Genomic DNA, 20,291 nt, shown 5'->3' with positions numbered 1-20,291 from the left:
TAAGTCCAAAAATGCATATTAAATTGTATATTTGATTGATAATGTAATAGTTGTCTCTTTTTCTTTTTTTTTTCTTTTTTTGTGTTTTGTTTTGTTGCAGATTCAAGATTAGATATGGACATGTTTTGTAATCTGGAGAGCAGAAGCTAGCTCATTTTGTGTTTTTGTTCATTTTACCTTACATGTATTTTGGTTGCATTATGAATTTTATGTTTTTGTGGGTATTACAGGACATGTTTGGTCATCCGCACTTGATATTATATTTTTGTAGATATTAGTAGACATGTTTTTTGTGGATATTAAGAGACGTGTTTGGTAATCTGCATGCGGTTACTCCCATTTTAAAAAAATCTAATTATTATTAGCGATGAAAAAAAAATGTCGCTATTAGTTTTCAAACAACATGACGAATAATTTTGTCACTAATGATATATTACCAACCAAATAATTTTGTCACATTTGCTGAATATTTCGCCACTAAATTGAAATATTTGGTGATAAAATGTTTTTTTCTCATTGAAGAATTTTCTTTCGTACTCATTTTAGTGACGAATGTTTTTGTCACCTTAATCTCTATCATTGGTGAGGAAAAATTTCGTCACTAAAACTTATTTGGTGATGAAATATTTCGTCGCCAAAACAATTAAAATAAAATATTATCTAATTCTAGTGACTAAATTGATGTTATAGAGGACGAAAAATGCAACATTCAGAGATGAAAAATTTCAACGCCAAAAATGAAAAATAGACAACGAAACTATTTTTCGTCACCAGGTACTTTCAGTGACAACGTATAGGTGACAAACGTGATGACATATTTTTTTCATCACGACGAAAATTTAATGTTTGGAGACAAAATCAGTCTGTCACCAAAGGCCTTTTTTGTTGTAGTGGTGAAACCTCCCAAAACTAGTGGAAAAAATTTGTGGTGATTAAGAAAGTTTTTCTCTACTTCATTACGAGATTTGTTAATCTGTTTGATTTTTATTTTCACACACACAACACAATTCACTTTCATACTTCTCTGGTTGATTTTTTGTGATTCATTCATGGTCTCACTGTACTTGTATGATCTCTATGTAAGCAAAACTAGGTAGGATTTCACCCTCCGGTCAACTGGCCGGATGACCACCCAAGGGTGGTCTGACCTCCTTTGTTTGTCTACTTCTGTTGCTGCGTCAGTTATATGTTCCTGAACAAATAAGAAATATCCGGTTACCTGTTCCTAAACAAATAAACAATGTTTGGACTTGTGTTCTCGAATTTTGATTATTATTTTTCAGAGTTCAGTCCAAAAAAATAATGAACAGTTTTTATTATTTTTGTCATTTTTTTTAAGAAACTTACCCTTACAAGACGAATCTCCTTTGAGCTAAAAACACCACCAAAGTTATTGTGGGAGCCGAATTTTAAAGGAGGCATACTTTAACAAACAGGTATTGCCCGGCTCTGTCTAGAACCATCAGGATGCCAAATATAAAGGGTAGATGGGCCGAATAGGTACTAAGCTATTGAGTCGAGTAAATATGAACATAATGAGCGAAAAGTGGACCTGGCCTTGAGGCCTAGGGAATGAGTATAAATAAAGGAATAACAGACTGAGAAAGGTATGTGATAATTGTGGTGTTTAACTTAGAATATAAGTAATCTAAAATGAGAGACTGACTTGTCCGTCGGAGTGCTAATTCTGGCACCCCCGACCAGAGTGTTTACTTCCTTTCAGGTGCCTATCGGTGGATCGCGAGCGTCCCCCAGGATCAGAAGAGTATTTCCTAAAACCACTTCCCCACAATTGGCGCCGTCTGTGGGAATACTCAAGCACATCCATGGCGGACACGATGGAGGACCCTCCAATAGTCGCTGATGACACCACACAGATAAACGACTTCACTCCAACAAACACGCACGGACCGGAGCCTAACCCAGTAAGACGCGCTTTGAACTTCGGTTCACTTTCGACTCCAAAACATGAGGCAATGCAGGCGATCATGGAGCAAGCAAAGCAAAACGAGCATCGGTTGGAGAACATGATCGCTGAGAACGAGCGTCTCCATTAGGATTTGGCACTGGAGGTGGCAAAGTCCAAACAAGCCGTGCGCCAAGACCCGGAGCGACCTCTGAAAGCAGGTGGTCGACGACCTCGAGCCCGGCAACATGACACTGATAGCGACTCCGACTCACTATCTCCGAAGCCCAAAAAGAAAGGACGACCTACAACTTTCAGCTCCTCTGAAGAGAGCCCACGTGTAAGGCATAAGCGCAGAAGAAACGGCTCAGATGACGAGGACCAGCATGATCCTTTTGTGCGATGGATCGCAAGGGCAATCTTGCCCAAAAAGTTTAAAGCTCCGTCATTTACTCTCTATGATGGCAAGTCGGACCCCACTGATCATATCCGCCACTACAAGCAAGCCATGATATTGCATGCAGATGACGAAGCCCTCATGTGCCGAATATTCCCCAGCAGTTTGGGACCACTGGCTGCCAGGTGGTATTACAAACTAGAGCCGGCTTCGATCAAAACCTTCCATCAATTATAGAAGTCTTTTAGGGCTAGATTCATCACAAATGAGGTCCAGCCGAAACAAGCCGACTCTCTCTAGGCAATGCAAATCCTGCCAGGAGAGACACTAAGAGCATATTCGGTACGATATTGGGAATGCTTTAATCTTGTAGATGATGCTTTCAATGACTCCATGGCCATCACCGCCTTCAAAATGGGATTACACCCAGATAGTGCCCTCCGTAGTTCCTTGACCAGAAGACCCCTCAAAACAGTCTGGGGGTTGATGAAGAAAGTAGAAGAATATTGCAAAGTAAAAGATAACGCTTTGCGGGTTAAAGCCGGACACAGTACCACCAAAACGGCCCCCCCTGAGATTGCCCAGCCAATACGTTCCGTACCTCCTCAGAGCCATGAACCACGCCAGCGGACTAAACGAGATAAGAAACGAGATTCTCGCCGACCAAGCGATCAGTGCCCACACCGAACAAATGAACAACTGCAAGTTGATAATAGGCGCACAAAGCGCGCCGACAAGAAATATATGGAGCTGTCAGATTCAATCAGCTCGGTTATGTCCCAAATCCGATATCTTTCGTTTTTTAAATGGCCATCCAAAATAGTGGGACCTCCCGACACGAGAAGATGGGACAGATGGTGTGAATATCACAAAGATCACGGTCATGATACGGACAGCTGCTATGCTATGAAAGACCACCTTGAGGAATTGGTGCAGGATGGTCAACTTCAGCAACACGTACGAAAGAACGCAATCAAAACTGTTGCCCTTCGGCAGGATTCACCTCCGCTCGGCATCATTCATATGATATACGACCTTCCAACGCCACTTGTCGTACACGCAATTCAAGCCCTCCAGAAGCAACGCACACCATCGAAGCAGCCCCACAAAGCTCCGAGTATTATCTTTAATGTTTCCGACCTTATCGGCGTAACTCTCCCCCATAGTGATCCATTGGTCATTGAGCTACACGTAAATCGATTCGTCGTTGAACGCGTCTTCATAGACCAAGGAAGCACTTCAGAGGTTATGTATTACGAAACCTTCGTCAAACTCAGTTTTAATCAATTAGACCTGTCTTCGGCTCCCCATCCATTGTTTGGCTTTAACGCGAATCCAGAGTATCCGTTGGGGAAGATCACACTACCCGTTCGAGCTGGCTCCCGAACGATGGATGTAGAATTCTTGGTCATCAAGCTCCCATCGCCGTATAATATCATCATAGGGCGAACTTGGTTGCATGCTATCCAAGCCGTGCCTAGCACCTACCATCAGCTGCTGCACTTTCCTACCCAACACGGTATTGAGCAAATCCGTGGTTCCTGGCACTCCGCACCAGCATTCTGTCCCCCTCCCAAAATACCGAATCGAAACATCCTCGACTAACATGGTCATCATCGAAAGGATTCCATATCGGCTCAGAAACACGTTACGACCCTGGAACTCGAGAATTGTCATTAAACCCGACTTGTGGGGAATGATCTCAATTCTAAAATGATTCTCCATGTACATATTCTTCCTTTGTAAATGCAAGGATTCTTGTCGGGCAGATATAATCCCATCCTCTGCAAAATCTAATTAAAAAGGGCATTCCAACCAAAAAGCCCCCTCGGCGCATGACACCGTTGGGCCGATAAAGCCTCCAGATTCGGAGCGCCCTTCGTGGATATCACGGTTGGCCAAGTAAAACCTCCGGATTCGGAGCCCCCTCGGCGCATGACGCCGTTGGGCCGATAAAGCCTCCGGATTCGGAGCGCCCTTCGTGGATATCACGATTGGCCAAGTAAAGCCTCCGAATTCGGAGCCTCCTCGGCGCATGATGCCGTTGGGCCAGTAGAGCCTCTAGATTCGGAGCCCCCTCGGCGCATGACGCCGTTGGGCCGATAATGCCTCCGGATTCGGAGCCCCCTCGGCGCGTCACGCCGTTGGGCCAATAAAGTCTCCAAATTCAGAGAGCCCTCGGAGTATAACGCCGTTGGGTCAATAAAGCTTCCAAAAGCCGAATAACATTCCGAATTCGGAGCGCCCTCAGTGCACATCAGAGCAGGAAAATGTAACTCGAGCCGGCACAACAGCATAAACGAAACAAAACGTGCCAACACTCGAAATAAGATGCTTAACAAAAATTCACAATGAAATACAAACTTTTAAAATAAAACATTTTATTCGATTAAACAATAATTACAAAAACACAATTCGCGTTCGAGCATTACAAAGTCTACTTTCATACGACATCACCTTCATCCTCACCCTTCTCAAATTTTGAAGGCGAAAGAGGGGATGTGGTCGTGAAGGTGCAGCCGCAGCGCCGGATCGACGCCCGCTACCCAGAGAGCGTCCGTAGCTCGAAATTCTTCGATCTGACTGCGCTTGAACCCACAATGTTCACACCGGTGCGACAATCATCCTCAAGGTCGAGAGCCTTGATACCATAGACAATGTCAAGGCCAAGATCCAGGACAAGAAAGGAATTCCCCCACGAAAACAGTAAAATTCAACAGTTGTAGCGCTACGTCGGCCTCTTCTTTCCTTCGGGGTGATATGCTTCGACGACTTGGAGGTCGACGTTCTTCCCATTCTTTGAACGCCCCACCCCTCGCACGGGTGGGTTCCTTGCTGCGATTCATTGTAGTGTCAAGCTCAGCCAAGGTTTGAGCCCCTCTTCTGCTGTTGAAGAAAATTCCATTTGGCATTCACATTTGTCTGCCCCATGAAACAAAGTTGTTTTAAAACAAGCCTGAACACAGTAAGTGAAATTACTAGGGCGAAAAGTTTGAGGCAATCTATTTTTAATCCTTGCGGTGACCCCAAAGCAACATCATTAATACTGAACTCCAAAAGACGGATGCCGATAGATGTTGGCCATAGCCATTCCATGTACTAATTTTTGGCTTTTTTGAATTAAAATGGACTAATTATGGAAATTAAAGATGGGATGACAGTTTCCGAATTCGAAGCCCTTGGAGCATGGCACATTTGGGCCAATTAAGCCTCCGAATTCGGAGCCTCATCGACGCATCACGCCGACCGATACAAGTCTCTGAATTCAGAGCCTAATCGGCGGAGCAATCATGACAAGCCGACACGTAATCGTTCGGAATTAAATGACTACTTGAGCCAGACAATGTTTATATAATGAAAACATATTCAAATGCGTGTGTGCCGAATGTAGATTACAATGAAACATTTAAAATAAAACATTTTATTCAATCAGGCAATAATTACACAATTACATAGTATTTTTATACGGCGTCGTCCTCATTCTCACTCTTCTCGACTTCAAAAGCAGAAAACAGAAAATGATTACATTGGTAGAGTGGCAGCGCCGAATCAATTCCCGACGCCCGGAGAGCTTCCGTGGCTTGAGATGCCCTGATCCAACCGGGCTTAAAGCCACAATTCTCATATCGGCAAACTTCTTCGGCGAGCTTCTCTTTGGTCTTCTGAATTCCGACCAGTCGGCTGTCATGAAAGCCCTTTTCATAGGCCACGTTTCTCGTAGTCTCGATCGCAAACATGCTCGTCGTATTACGATCAGCGATTGCATCACTAATCAGCCTTTGAGTAACCTTCTCTGCGACAACCGGGTTGGAGGGGACGGCTGATTGGGGCGACGCAAGCTTGTTTTTCCTCAGCTCGCGCTTGGCCTTTTTGGCGCGAGCTTCTAACTTCCGAATGCGTTCATCTCTCTATTCTATGTCCCGACGAGCAGCGCAGAGACGCATACCAATCTCATAAGCTATGTAAAGTTCCCTCACCGCCCCGTGGACGCCTTCATGAAACACTTCGAAGTTCGAACGGCCTACCATCGACTGCTGAACTTCGGGTGGAAAAATCTGTCGAGCAAACTCGATTGCCACATTTAAGTCTCGAATGATGGAATCTACCTCCATCATCGGTCTGTTACCCACGAAGACTGCAAAACTCAATGGGCGAAGAGTTGCGTCGAATTCCCTTCCAATATGAGATTGAAGAGACTTATGTTGTGGCTGACTATCCCTCCTAAGCGATCTACTTCGATGTCGAGGAGATTGGTGTCTCTCCCAACCCCTCGACGTCCTACCGCCCATGTGTGACGGTTCACCGTTTCGATTCATGGCACCTCCCAGCTCGGCTAGCGTGTTCGCTTGACCTCTGCTGTTGAAGAAAAGCTTATTTGACATTTGCACTTGTTTCACCTTCCTCAAAGAGCGGCACTGAGATGCTCATTTAGCACGTAAATAGGACCCTCGTTCACGAAGTACACGCCCATTTATTCCCTATAAGGGCAGCATCTCCAAGGCTACCTCATTAATAATGAAGCATCAATAGCCCATCCTGTACCGTACTGTACCAGTCCCAATCGCCCCAATCGCCGACTGAACTAAGCCCCAATCGCCCCATCAACTGCTGATATACGGTGTTCTCGATTCATGAACCATCTGGGGCAAGGGCAGATTCATCAATCTATACGGCTCGAGTGCCCCAGCCGTTCCACGAATCAATTTATCTGAGCACTAGTCTTGAATTCATTTTGTTTCTTACCAAATCAGATTCATCAATCTATACGGCTCGAGTGCCCTAGCCGTTCCATGAATTGATTCTTACGTGCAAAATTTATTACGTTTTATTCGGTGTTCTACATTCGTGAACCAGTTGGGGCAAGGGCAGATTCATCAATCTATACGACACGAGTGCCCCAACCGTTCCACGAATCGATTCTTACGTGCAAAATTTATTACGTTTTATTCGGCGTTCTACGTTCGTGAACCAGTTGGGGCAAGGGAAGATTCATCAATCTATACGGCTCGAGTGCCCCAACCGTTCCACGAATCGATTCTTACGTGCAAAATTTATTACGTTTTATTCAGCGTTTTATGTTCGTGAGCCAGCTGGGGCAAGGGCAGATTCATCAATCTATACAGCTCGAGTGCCACAGCCGTTTCACGAATCGATTCTTATGTGCAAAATTTATTACGTTTTATTCGATGTTCTACGTTCGTGAACCAACTGGGGCAAGGGCAGATTCATCAATCTATACGGCTCGAGTGCCACAACCGTTCCACAAATCGATTCTTGCATGCAAAATTTATTACGTTTTATTCAGCATTCTACGTTCGTGAACCAGCTAGGGCAAGGGCAAATTCATCAATCTATATCGCTCGAGCGCCCCATCCGGTCCACGAATCGATTTATCTGAGCACTAGTCTTGAATTCACTTTGTTTCTGACTAAATCATATCCCTAATTTTAATCGACCGTTAAGTCTGCCGTCTCACGCATGCTCGACATTTTGTTCTAACAGCTGACTCTCCTAACTACACGCTCATATATGTAGACACCCCATTTTTTACCGACCTTAAGACTCAGATGTCATCGATTGAGCGCTCGGTGATGACGCATATTGTGCTCGTTCTGAGGTTGTGAAGTCTTGGCTGAGAGCCTTGCCTCCGGACTTCGAGGCTCTTATGTGTTTTGCCTCGGTTTGTGAACCAAGTCCTGTTTTCTCTATTTTCTCTTCCCGAAGGGAGAGAGAGGTCTCGTAGACCATCTCTCAGTGGCCGTAGGCTACGTTTCGTGGTCATAGGCCATTTTTCCCGTTTGGAGACCAGTTTTTGATTTTTCGGAGCCGTCGGCCGTGTGCCTCGGTTTGGGACCGCTTAACTACCTCTGTTTGCTCTGGTTTTTGGCACACACCTTGTTTCCTCTCCTTAGAGGGACACTGTGGCCCGAGAGACCACCTTCGGGGTTACACGCTACTTCCGGCGCTTAACAATGAGTTTTCGGGGCCCCCAGCTGCGCATTTTGACCCCCGAACCCTCGTTTTGCATCGGTTAGGGTTCATTTTTGGCATGGGCCCTAGTTTCATTGTTAGGAAGGTGGTACAAGGGTGAGAGACCACCTTTTCCCCTTGGAAACTAGCTTTCTCCTTGGAGACCACTTTTCTCTCTCCTCCAGCCAGTTTTCTTGTCGGGAAACTGGTCTCCCTCACTTTTAGGCCATAATTTCTGGTTTCCCATACCACCATTGTGTTGCATTCATCTGGGAGGCCACCAATATGGGTAGGCCAACCACCTTTGGTGCTTGACCCTTTTGACCCCTTGGTCTCCCTCACTTTTGAGCCGCATTTTTTGGTCTCTCATACCACCATTTTGTTGCATTCACCTGGGAGGCCACCAATCTGGTATGGCCGACCACCTTTTCAACCTGACCCTTTTGACCCCTGGTCGGCCGACAAGGGCAAGTGGTCGGCAGACCACTTGAACTGGTCGGCCAGCCATCTGCTTTTTGCCCTTCCTGAGTGCAACACAGCTGTGCCAGCTGGGAAGCATTTGACCCATTCTCCGGGATTTAGCCCCTTTGCTTGTCTTCTTAAGGAAGCTTTGGTCCTTTTGCTTAGCTTCTAGGAGAAGCTTGACCCTTTTGTCAAGCTTCTTGAGGAAGCTTGACCCCTTTGGTCTAGCTTGCTCAAGAAGCTTGACCCTTTTGGTTAAGCTTCTTTTAGAAGCTTTGACCCTTTGTTGAAGCTTCTTAGAGAAGCCTTGGCCCTTTGTCTTCTATAAGAGAGGGTCTCCTCTCCTTTTTCAAGGGTTAGAAATTTTTTGGCTGAGGCTTATACACTTCTCCCTCCATAGCTCTCTTCTTCAAGCTCCAAACCCCATTATTCTTGCACCCATTACACTACACCTCCTAGCACAACACCTCCACCATCCATCCAAGCACCTTGGAACTGATTAGCAGAGGTTGAAGGCTCATTACCTTGGTCCAGAAGTTGCTGAGGGTCGGCTCTACAAGGGTAAGCCTCTATTTTTCCTTTTTTTTGCATTATTTTGCTTCATATCCCAACCCTATTTGCAAGCATTTTTGGGTTTCGACATAAACTGAAAAAAGTTTTATTTTGAGCTTATAAACATGTTTTCTTAAGGTCATTTTTCTGTTCGGGGTCATCTACCCCCTTCCATGCTTCATTTCCTCATGTTTTGAGCAATGCATTTGAGCATTTGCATTGGCCTTGGTTTGGCCTCTTAGCCACTGAAATCCAGTAGATTTTCAGTGGCTAACATGTGTCTTTAAGCTTCAAAATCATAGAGGGGTGACCCTCTCACCCCTTGTTCTCTTTACTAGCTTTGTTGGCCTTCCAAAGGGGCTCCTACTTGCATGTTTCAAAGCCATATTTCAGGCCCTATTTGGTGAATTTTAAGGTCTGCATAGGCTTTGTCCAGAGCCCTTTTGGCCATTTTGAATGTCTATTATGCATGTGTAGAACAATCCTATTCAAGGCCTTTCAAAGGGGCTTTCACTTGCATGCTTCCTAGACTAATTTCAGGACCTTTTTGGTGGGTTTTATGACCTTCATAACCTCTTTCTAGAGGTGGCTTTTCTATTTTGTGTGTCCATCATACATGTGTAGAATAACCCCTTGTATGGCCTTCCAAAGGAGCCTATCATTCTTGCATGTATTGACTGAGTTTCAGTGGGTTTTTGGGCATATTTTGGCATGACTACTTCTGTGTTTGGCTGGTTTGGTGAGACTTCATATGCTTCATATAGTTGTAGTACAACTCATGGTTCACTAGCTTTCTTTGCATGCTTTGTTGACTCTTGATTTTAGTACTTTTTGGCCATGCCTTAAACTGATGTTATGCATATTTTGGACTGCCTTAGCTCTATTTTTGGGTCTCATGGTTGAATGATGCTTGTTTTGCATGCTTGTAGTTCAATGTCCATGCTTAGCTTTGAGTTTTGAGGTCCACTACATGCATATACTGAGATGTTTTCTTGTTTTGGGGCCATTATGCATCATATTTCAGAGCCTATATGAATGCCATATTCTCATGTTTTCTACTCCTTAAGTGTGCTTGAGAGTTGTCCATGAATGCCTTGTTTTCGGACCATTAAATGAGTTTCATTTCTTTGCATGTTGAGCCATCATTTTAGACCATTTTCCCATTGTTTCAGACCTTCCTAGGGTCTATTTGGGTTTGGTTTTTCCATTTGTGCATTGCTTTGGGTACCTCTAGTGTAACGCACTTCACTAGTTTCGATACCTGGGTCATCTAGCATGCATTGGGTGACATATTTGCATGTTTTGGGACCATCTTTTATGCCATTTCAGAGCTGTATCATGTGCCATTCTATGCCATATTTCATCCTTTGTCATGCTTAATTAGAGTTGCATGTTGTGCCTTAGGACCGGTCCTTTGCATTCGTGCATATTTGCATGTATCTCGGTTGTCTCATTTTCATCACATGGCCATTGATTTGAGTGTGGCTGAGGTCCACTCATATTGGTTTAAGTCCACCTTGCATTGTGTATGCCATTTGGTTCATGTTGTTGCATGTTTGACCATCGCATTGTGTATGCTTTGATTATGCCTTTGTGTATATCCATCTTCGTGTGTGCATTGTGTATGCTAGGTTGTTAGTAGCATTGTGTATGCCATATAGTTTATAGCATTGTGTATGCTAGTAGCATGCTTGCATCTCATCCTTGCATGTTTGCATGGTTAGGTCGCATTGCATTAGGATTGCATGCTAGTTGCATTTGTGCATGTCATGCATATTGCATTGTGTTTGGAGTAGGAGTTAGTCCAAACACGGGAAACGAGGGACGTTTCATACTCCAAGTGATGAAATGTGCCTCGATCCTCGGTCGTCGGCATTCTTGATTACCCATGATAGATTTGTTGGGTTCATGTGTTCATACTTGCATTCATTCCATTGAGTCGTGCAATTCGACTCCTCGGCCATCATGCATCGAGATGCGTGATTGGTGGCATGAGGATCGAGGTCTACACTCCCTTGAGCTTGTGCAAGGATGGGGAGAGTGGTCTTGCACACATATGTTGAAATACCTTGCTTTCTCTCCCTCTTGCCTTTGTTGCAGAAAAACCATAATCCAGGGGCAGAAAGTGGTCGGCCGACCATGTTTTCTGCCAGGCCGACCACCTTTTTTGGTTTCCACCACAAAGGGTGGTCGGCAGGTGTTTCCTAAGCCAATATCTGGTTGACAGCCTTCCCAGGGTGGAGTTTCAGCCTCTTGGAGCCTTGTGCAAATTTCTAAAATCAGTTGCAAACAAAGGCTAGACGAGGCATCATGATGGAATTTCCCGACGAGGCGACTCGAGCATGCATGCATCTTTCATCATTCGGAACAGAGCTGAGGCGGTCCATAGATCTGCATATTAGTTTATTTCATTTCTTAGTTAATTTGTTAATTAATTAGGGTTTTATAATATTTAATTAGCTAGAGTAGTTAATTATTTATTCGAACCCTTCGAGGGAGGGCAATGTTGTAAATAAGTGTGCGTGTGTGTGATGTATGTCTTCCAACCCCACGTCTTTCTCCCTTTTATTTACCAGCTTATGATGGTTAGATTAGGACATGTTTCAATTAGCATCTATATGTTCGCATGTTTGCATTCATTCATCTGTATTGCATACACCAGGCTCAGCGCATCATACTAACTGCATTGTATTTCAATTCTGAGTTGAATACTTGTTGGTTGTAGCATTTCACCTGCCATCTTCAGAATAGCCGAGCCTATTGTAGTTGCATTCCTGCATGTGTTGCATTAGGCATTTCAGCACAGTTAGGATCATGCATGGATTTCTAACATAGCTTCTGTTTTGGCTTGGAGTACTCGGTAAGTGTTTATGCTTTAGCATTCTTGCATGTATATGAGTGACTGCCATGATAGCATGCTTACCATGAGGCTATGTGCTTATGTTATATACCTTCCTGAATGTCTATGGGTGAAGGTTGGATTATCTGAATTGGAATAATGCATTGACTATGAGTTTTAAGCCCACTTGAGAGTGGCAAACCATCATATTTTCTAAGCCCACCCGAGGGTGGCAAAATCCGCATTTTAGCCTACTTGCAAGTAGCAAACAACTTTTAAAAAAAAAACGAACATGAAATGTTTTGTTCCAACTCAGGCGATCCAGTCTATACTTGTATGCTGTGCGCATCACGTAGTAAATCTAGACTAATAATCAGAATAAGAGCACATAATGTTTTCAAAACTCGATATCATGTTTAGTAGAGGCCGATCTTTGATCGGGCGAGCGGGGGTGCTCACGAAGTGACCTTCCCCAATCGTACCCAAGTTCCCTAGCCGAGGCAACTTTGGTGATGACGGACACGTGGCCTTAGGCATGAGTCAGGGTTTCCTAAATTCCCCAAAATAAAATATTTAGGTGGCGACTCTGTATCTGGCAAAGCAGTCCATGTTTGGCTTCTTTCAAAAAAATCTGTTTTCAAAAACGATTTGTCAGATTTGGACTCTTTGATGATTCATCGGTCTTGCATTGCACTCTACGAGATCAGATACAGGACCGTGACATTTGAGTCCTGAACTGTAGTGAGCCCATATGAACAAAACGGGGGATTTCTCTCCTGGGACGTTTGGGGACGTCTACAATATAACAGACAATACGAAAAATAACTTGAGAGCATATAAAATTTTCATTCATAAACTGGGCGCTGGCAGCGGACATTTTACATATGAAAATCCAAAAAATGTACATTGAATATACTTAATAAAACTAGAATGTCTCCCAGATCAATCCTCGGGATCAAACTCAAGTGGCTCAACATCCACTTGCTCGTATGGAATTGGCACGGCCGATGTAGCTCCAACGGCAGCAAGGGCTTTGAGCCACCCATGTTTGAATCCCCGATTTTTGAATTTGGGGACTTCGTCTACGTATTCCTTGAAGGTGGCGCTCTTCCCAGCCTCAAGCGCCATAGAAACTTTGGATTCAACTTTTTCCTTGGCCGCCTTCAACTCTTTTAACTCAGCCTCTGCCTTGGCAAGCACCTCCTTGGCTAACTCGAGTGATTCCTTGCTCGCGTTCGCCCTATCCTCAGCTTCGGATCTGAGCTGGTCAGCAGTCTAAGCCCTTTCCATTTCTGCTTCGGTTCGCACATTTTCCATAGCGGCCCCCATCGCCTCGAACTCGGCCCTGCTCCTTTCACCTTCAGCTTCAGACTTTAAGCGGCCAATTCTTTCGGCGGCATCATACTGCCGGCGGCCTAGTTCGGCTATCCTTCCAGCCGTCTGCAAAACAAATCGAGATCATCACATCAAGCAATATAGTGTGCAAACCAAATCAAACAAGCAGAAAAGAGAATATCGTATACATACTAGAAGGGCAGACTGGGCAGCGAACGCTATAAGCTCCAAATTTGGCTCTTCTTGAAAGGTGGCCTTATCAGTCGGTAGTGAAACTGAGGCGGCCAAGCTCAACGCTACGGCCGGATCCTTTATGACGGATGCGTCATTAGAGATTGGCATGTTTTTGATCTTTGGTTGAACAACAAAAGGAACAACCACGTCGGATTCCTCTAAACGAGGCCTTTTGCCAACAAGACTATCCTCCGAGCCTGCGTCTCCCTCGGCATTACGTTTTTCACCCCGTTCTTTACGAACCAGTCGTTCTTCCGTAACCTGCTGTTCGGCCTCCCTCTCTGTCTCATCCAAAACAACTTAAGCCGTTTCTTCCGCAGTAACGGGTTGTAAAGATTCAACCGGGACAGGCTCAGAACGAGCGGCCTCTGCCTTCTGTCGAGCGACCATTCGCTCGGCATTTCTCTTTCTCGCCATCTGCGTGAGATTTTCCCCAGCCATGCCGTCAGAAAAATCGCCGGGCAGGTCCCCCAAATCCGTAAAAATGTCTCCGAAAGAAAACTCTACCCGACCCGAAATGGACGGTGAATTAGGCTGGTTAAGATCGGCAGTTTCAAACGCTGATTTCAGAGTTTCGTCGACCTCTTCAGCCTACGTAATGAACTCCCTGGTTGATTCGGCGACCACTTCGACTTCCGACTCTAAGTCTTGCTCCAAATCGGAAGTCTCGAGACCAATCTGTCTCAGGGACTTGAAGCTGGGGAAGATAAGAGCCGTATGGTGTTGTTCGTCTGTTGGGATCGGAATGTTGTCTGCAGCCGAGAACGTAGTATAAGTAGGCTCGTACCTCAGAAGAATATGGGCGGCTCTACCTTGTTTCTGTACGTTTGGACGGCCAAAATACTTTAGCACAGTCTTAATGTCCGAAAGTACTGTGTCGTCGGCCGAGGTCAGAACCCTCTTCAACTTATTGCCTGCAAAAACGGAGGATTATATTTGGAGAAGAAGCCAAATAAAAGAAAGTTCAACAAACAAGGAATCACACGGCAACCTGGTTCACCCCTTTGTCTGGGAATAGGGTCCAGGCGATCTTCGCCTTCGGTGAATTCCCAGTTGCCCCGAACATTGACCATTACATTATCAACTCATTTGCCAGAGCTGGCAAGCATGGTTACCAAGTGATGGTCGGTGTCCCTGGCCCTGAGAAAGTAACGCCCAAGCCGACCGAAGGATTTGGCTAAAGCGTAGTAATGTCGAATCGCAGGAATGCCCAGGTTGATCCTGAGGCGCTGGTTCAGTTCAACAATTCCCATTACGATTCGAAAGAAATTCACATTGAGTTGCGAGGGAATCAGATCCCAATGGTGGAGGACGGCCCTAAGAAATGGATGTAGGGAAAAGCGAACGCCACCCTCCGCAATGGACAAGAGAGAGAATACGATTGTATTTGGGTCATCCCTCTCCACATCCAGGGAACTCTCCCTTACTAGAGATAGATGAGCATCATCAAGAATAGAGAAATGTTTTCGAAACCCAGAAATTCGACCTTCAGAGAGGAGGTCTTTCAAATGCTTAGCCATTCTAGAGAGAACTCAAGGATATTCTAAAGCAAAAAATAAATATGGAAAGTAGGATTGCAAAAAAAAAAAAAAAAAAAAGAAAGAAGAAGACTTACGAGAGGCAAAGGGAACGAGAAGAAGACGGAGAGGAGTTGCAGAAAATATGTCGGAGAAGAAATACCGATAGGCGGTCCAGAAGGTTCAAATATTCGAAAAAGTATGTGTTCGAAGGGACTTAAACTTCAAATCATAATAAATGCGAGAGAAGCACGAATGAGGCAGGAAGGCGTTACAGTGACCGAAAAGCCTGTACGCGTCCTGACATGCATCGGGAAGAGGATTAACCACTGAATTTCTGTTTTCCCAAATCAGGAACCAAACACGCCGACTAACTGATGCTAGAAGGGTGTTTGGGGGGTAATTGTGGGAGCCGAATTTTAAAGGAGGCATACTTTTAACAGACAGGTATTGCCCGGCTCTGTCCAGAACCATCAGGATGCCGAATATAAAGGGTAGATGGGCCGAATAGGTACTAAGCTATGGAGCCGAGTAAATATGAACATAATGAGCGAAAAGTAGACCTAGTCCCGAGGCCCAGGGAACGAGTATAAATAAAGGAATAGCAGACTGAGAAAGGTATGTGATAATTGTGGTGTTTAACTTAGAATACAAGTAATCTAGAACGAGAGACTGCCTTGTCCATCGGAGTGCTAATTAAGGCACCCCCGACCGGAGTGTTTACTTCCTTTTAGGTGCCTATCGGTGGATCACAAGCGTCCCCCAGGATCAGAAGAGTATTTCCAAAAACCACTTTCCCACAGTTATGAACCTCTTTTGAGTTTTTATTGTTATACTCTTCTCGTTTTATGGAGTTGTGATTGCTTGAAAAACTTCTACTCATTTTCATTGTTGAAGAAGTGTATGTAATCAAATAATTGTCGTGGTTGCCACCGAAATATTGTCGCCAAAGGGTTTTTAAGATTTTGAGGGTGGATAAGTTTTGATGGACTTTGAGGAAGATTGGATGGGTGGTGATGGAGGTGGGTGGTCTCATGAACCCTAACTCATGATTTAGTGAGTGTGTAGGTTTAATTGTGAGATGGGGTATCCCAACACTTTTGATGTCATTTTCAATAATTTCATTTGAGGTTATTATTGTAATAAAAAAAACTAAAAAATGAAGGATCTAAAATAATTGATGGAGTGCTAACAACAACACTCTTTAAAAATAAGGGATAATTACAAAAACATATTTATTTTCTTTATTTTTGTGACAATACACCATTCACATTAATTTTGGTCCTTTTAATTTTTTTTTAAAAGAAAAATTATTATAATTATATCAAAATTGTGAAACTTGTTCTGGATTTGTGTGTTGAGTTTGGTAGGTTTCGAATAGATAGCGAGAGATTTGATGTGAGAGAATCAAATTTCTCAATGATATATAGGTGTGGGATTGAGGGACCTCAGACATCATAAAATAATATTGTAGATCTTTTCCATTACTAAAAATGGAAGAGGAACCTTAGACTAATTTTCTCCATTTCTTACATCCCTAATGGAATGTTTATTTTGTCCATATCACAACAAATGGCAAATGTGTCAATTAACATATGGTACATGTGCGTTTACTAAAATAAATATAGGACTAATTAGTCCACAAGTCTATCTGTTAGGATTTATGGGACATTGTCCCTTTTTCTAAAGAAAAATGGTTTGGGGAGAGAGAATTGTGTGAATGAAGCATTAATCTTTTTTAAAATTTTATTTTATGTAATACTTAATGTTTTTTATCAATAATTTAAAAAGAGTACTGCTATTAATACCCCATTAATTATTTTAATTCCCTTATTTTTTTGGACCCTCACTTGAAAATTTCTAAAACCTTGAAAATTTCTTTTCTCCTCCCAAATAATACCAAAATTATCATTGTAAAAATATTTCATCCATTCAAATACACATCCTCACACCCCCCACACCCGAAAAAGCCTCTCCCAAAATCCTAACAAAACCCTCGACGATGGAACCTTCCAAAACCAATGGAAAAAATTTGTGGTGATTAAGAAGTTTTTTCTCTACTCCATTACGAGATTTGTCAATCTATTTGATTTTTTTTCTATTACCTCTTTCAACACACACAACACAATTCACTTTCATACTTCTCTGGTTGATTTTGTGTGATTCATTCATGGCCTCACTGTACTTGTATGCTCTCTATCTATGCAAAAATGGGTATGATTTCACCCTCCGGTCAACCGGCTAGATGACCACCCAAGGGTGGTCTGACCTCCTTTGTTTGTGTGCTTCTGTTGCTGCTTAGGTTATATGTTCCCGAACAAATAAGAAATGTTCGGTTACTTGTTCCTGAACAAATAAACAATGTTCGGACTTGTGTTCCCAAATTTTGATCATATGCTTGGGAGTTCAATTCGAAAAAATAACGAATAGTTTTTATTATTTTTGTCATTTTTTTTCAAGAAACTTACTCTTACAACACCAATCTCCTCTGAGCTAACCTCTTCTGAATTTTTATTATTGTACTCTTCTCGTTTCATGGAGTTGTGATTGCTAGAAAAACTTTCACTCATTGTCATTGTCGAAGAAGTGTATGTAATTAACTAGTTGCCATTGTTGTTGCCGAAATATTTCCGCCAAAGGGTTTTCAAGATTTTGAGGGTTAAGTTTTGAAGATGGGCTTTGGAGAAGATTGGATGGGTGGTGATGGAGGTGAGTGGTCTCATAAATCCTAACTCATGATGTACTGGGTGTATAAGTTTAATTATAAGATAGGGTATCTCAACATTTTTTATGTCCTTTTCAGTAATTTCTTTTGAGATTATTATTGTAATAAAAAAAAAAACTAAAAAATGGAAGGTCTAAAATAATTGATAGGGTGCTAATAGCAACACTCTTTAAAAATAAAGGACAATTACAAAAACATATTTATCTTATTTATTTTTGTAACAGTACACTATTTATATTAATTTGGTTCCTTTTAATTTTTTTAAAAGAAAAGTTATTATAATTATGTCAAAACTGTGAAACTTGTTGTATTTGAATTCAATGGCTGGGTTTATCTTATTTGTACATCCCAACATGAAAAAAATTAAAAAGCCTGTGAGGCTCATCATGAGTCATGTTTTGATGATTTGAACTGTTTATTTTATAGAGCATTCAATATATATCATTCATTCATGACAAAAAAATAGATCGATCAAATAATCGTAACTTTTTTATTTTATTACATTTGTCTCTGAAAAAATTAACAAGTATGTTTTTTTAAAATTGACTATTCATTTTTGTGAACACAAACACTACAAAGGAAAAAGATTAAAATTATCGGATTGATTTATTTTTTTTTATGAATAATAGATATAAAAATTCCTACAAAATGCACGATTCAAATTATCGAAACATGACCCACGATGAGTCCCAAAACCTTTTCAAGTTCTGTCACATTCATACTAGCAGCTAACACATACAATACATGTGTAATTTAAATAAGTAACAATAAAAAAATTAATATTATAATATGTATGTTGCATGCGCGATAAAAGTATTATCTGTGCAATACTTTGCATAATTATTTGTTTTAAAATAAAAAAATCAACCACGTAATATAAGGATAAGCAAATGTTTCAGAACACTAACTAAAGATTTATGTTTAATATAATAGCGTAAATTTTAACTTGAAAAAAATTAAAATTTTAAAGTAAATGTAATTTATTATTTATTTATATTAGTACAAGAAAAGATAAAGGCATGGTTGTCTATTTGAATAAAAAAGCCACACGACAAAGATCCTCCGGCGGCGTTAAGATCTTCTAGAGTGAATTCCTAGAGTGATCTCCTACATGTAGACACCCCATTTTTGACCGCCCTTAAGACTTGGGCACCACTGATGTTTTGCTTGGCGGAGAAAGGTGTGCAGGGCAAAGGTTCAGTTTCTTCGGCAAGAAGAGAGACAAATCCCAACTTCACACCCCATTTTAGACCAGAGCTATTTTGAATGGTTTTTAGACCTTAAAACCCTCTCTTTCGAAACATTTTTGAAATAAAATTTCTACGATGTTCCGAGGCTCACATTTTGTCAAAAAATGCGCTTTTCGATAAACCGAGCAAGGACAAGGTGGAAATGAATGAAAGAGAGATGAAATCTTTGAAAAATATTTCAAAACACCTTGCTTAGGGGTTTGAAGTTGAAGAAAAGAGGAGAAGAGGGGAGAAGCCAAGTTGGAGAAGAAGATAGGCAAGAATCGCTAGGAGAGGGACGGGCAGTCCTCGCTAAATCAAGCTTATCAGTCTATACACTTGGAGTTAATCTATGAGGCCACCACCGTTGGAAAGAAGACTTCTGGGGCTTCATTTTTCATTCAAGAATCTCTTAAATCCGAGTCCGGAGGGCGGAGATAGGATTGGTTGAAGTTGGGCATCATCCCGGTTGGACCGAAACTGAGCAGCCTTCACCAAAATAATCATAACTTTTTTTACAGTTGGAATTTTGATGCAAGTCTGGTGCCATTGGAAAGATTACTTCTGGGGCTTCAATTTGGACACAAGATTGACCTAAATATGAGTTCATATGAAGAATTTATGCCCGTTTGAAGTTGGACCTGCAGAGTAGATTTTTCCTGCCGACCGACCAAATATATGGCCGACCGGCCAAATAGATGGCCGACCGGCCAGAACAGATGGCCAACCGGCCAAATAGATTGCCGACCGGCAGATTAAAGTAGCCGACCGACCTTTTTTGCTAGCCGGCGACCTTCCGGAGCATTCTGCAGATTGAGTGGATTCCAGCTGTGCCAGCTGGAGTGCACAGACTCGATCCCCCATGCACATGTGTGGTTGTTTTGCACCTTGTGAGTCTTTGAACCCCCTAACCTTCTAGAAGCTTGAACCCTTTAGCTTCCTCTAGAAGCCTTGCACCCCCCTTGAACCCCTTTGACCCTTTCCCTTTACTTAGCTTGTAAGTTAAGTGCTTCCCTTGCCTTATATAAGCACCATTCCTCTCCCTTTGTCTAGGTTGGATGTTTTGAACAAAAAAACCAGAGATATATAGATATATCTGATATATACATACATATATCCCTTCAT

The 20,291-nt window shown here is 42.6% G+C and overlaps 1 protein-coding gene across 1 annotated transcript; it reads left to right on the top strand.

Moving 5' to 3' along the window:
• The first annotated feature begins 3,047 nt into the window (after positions 1–3,047).
• Positions 3,048–3,908, top strand: LOC145812878 (uncharacterized). Its single transcript, XM_082908103.1, has one exon. It carries the CDS (start codon positions 3,048–3,050, stop codon positions 3,906–3,908), a length of 861 nt encoding a protein of 286 aa, XP_082764229.1.
• Positions 3,909–20,291: the final 16,383 nt, after the last annotated feature.

Source organism: Camellia sinensis, chromosome 15 (genome assembly GCF_055761805.1).
Source record: "Camellia sinensis isolate YWXY chromosome 15, ASM5576180v1, whole genome shotgun sequence".
Taxonomy (NCBI): Eukaryota; Viridiplantae; Streptophyta; class Magnoliopsida; order Ericales; family Theaceae; genus Camellia; species Camellia sinensis.
This window is presented reverse-complemented; position numbering and strand designations above follow the sequence as displayed.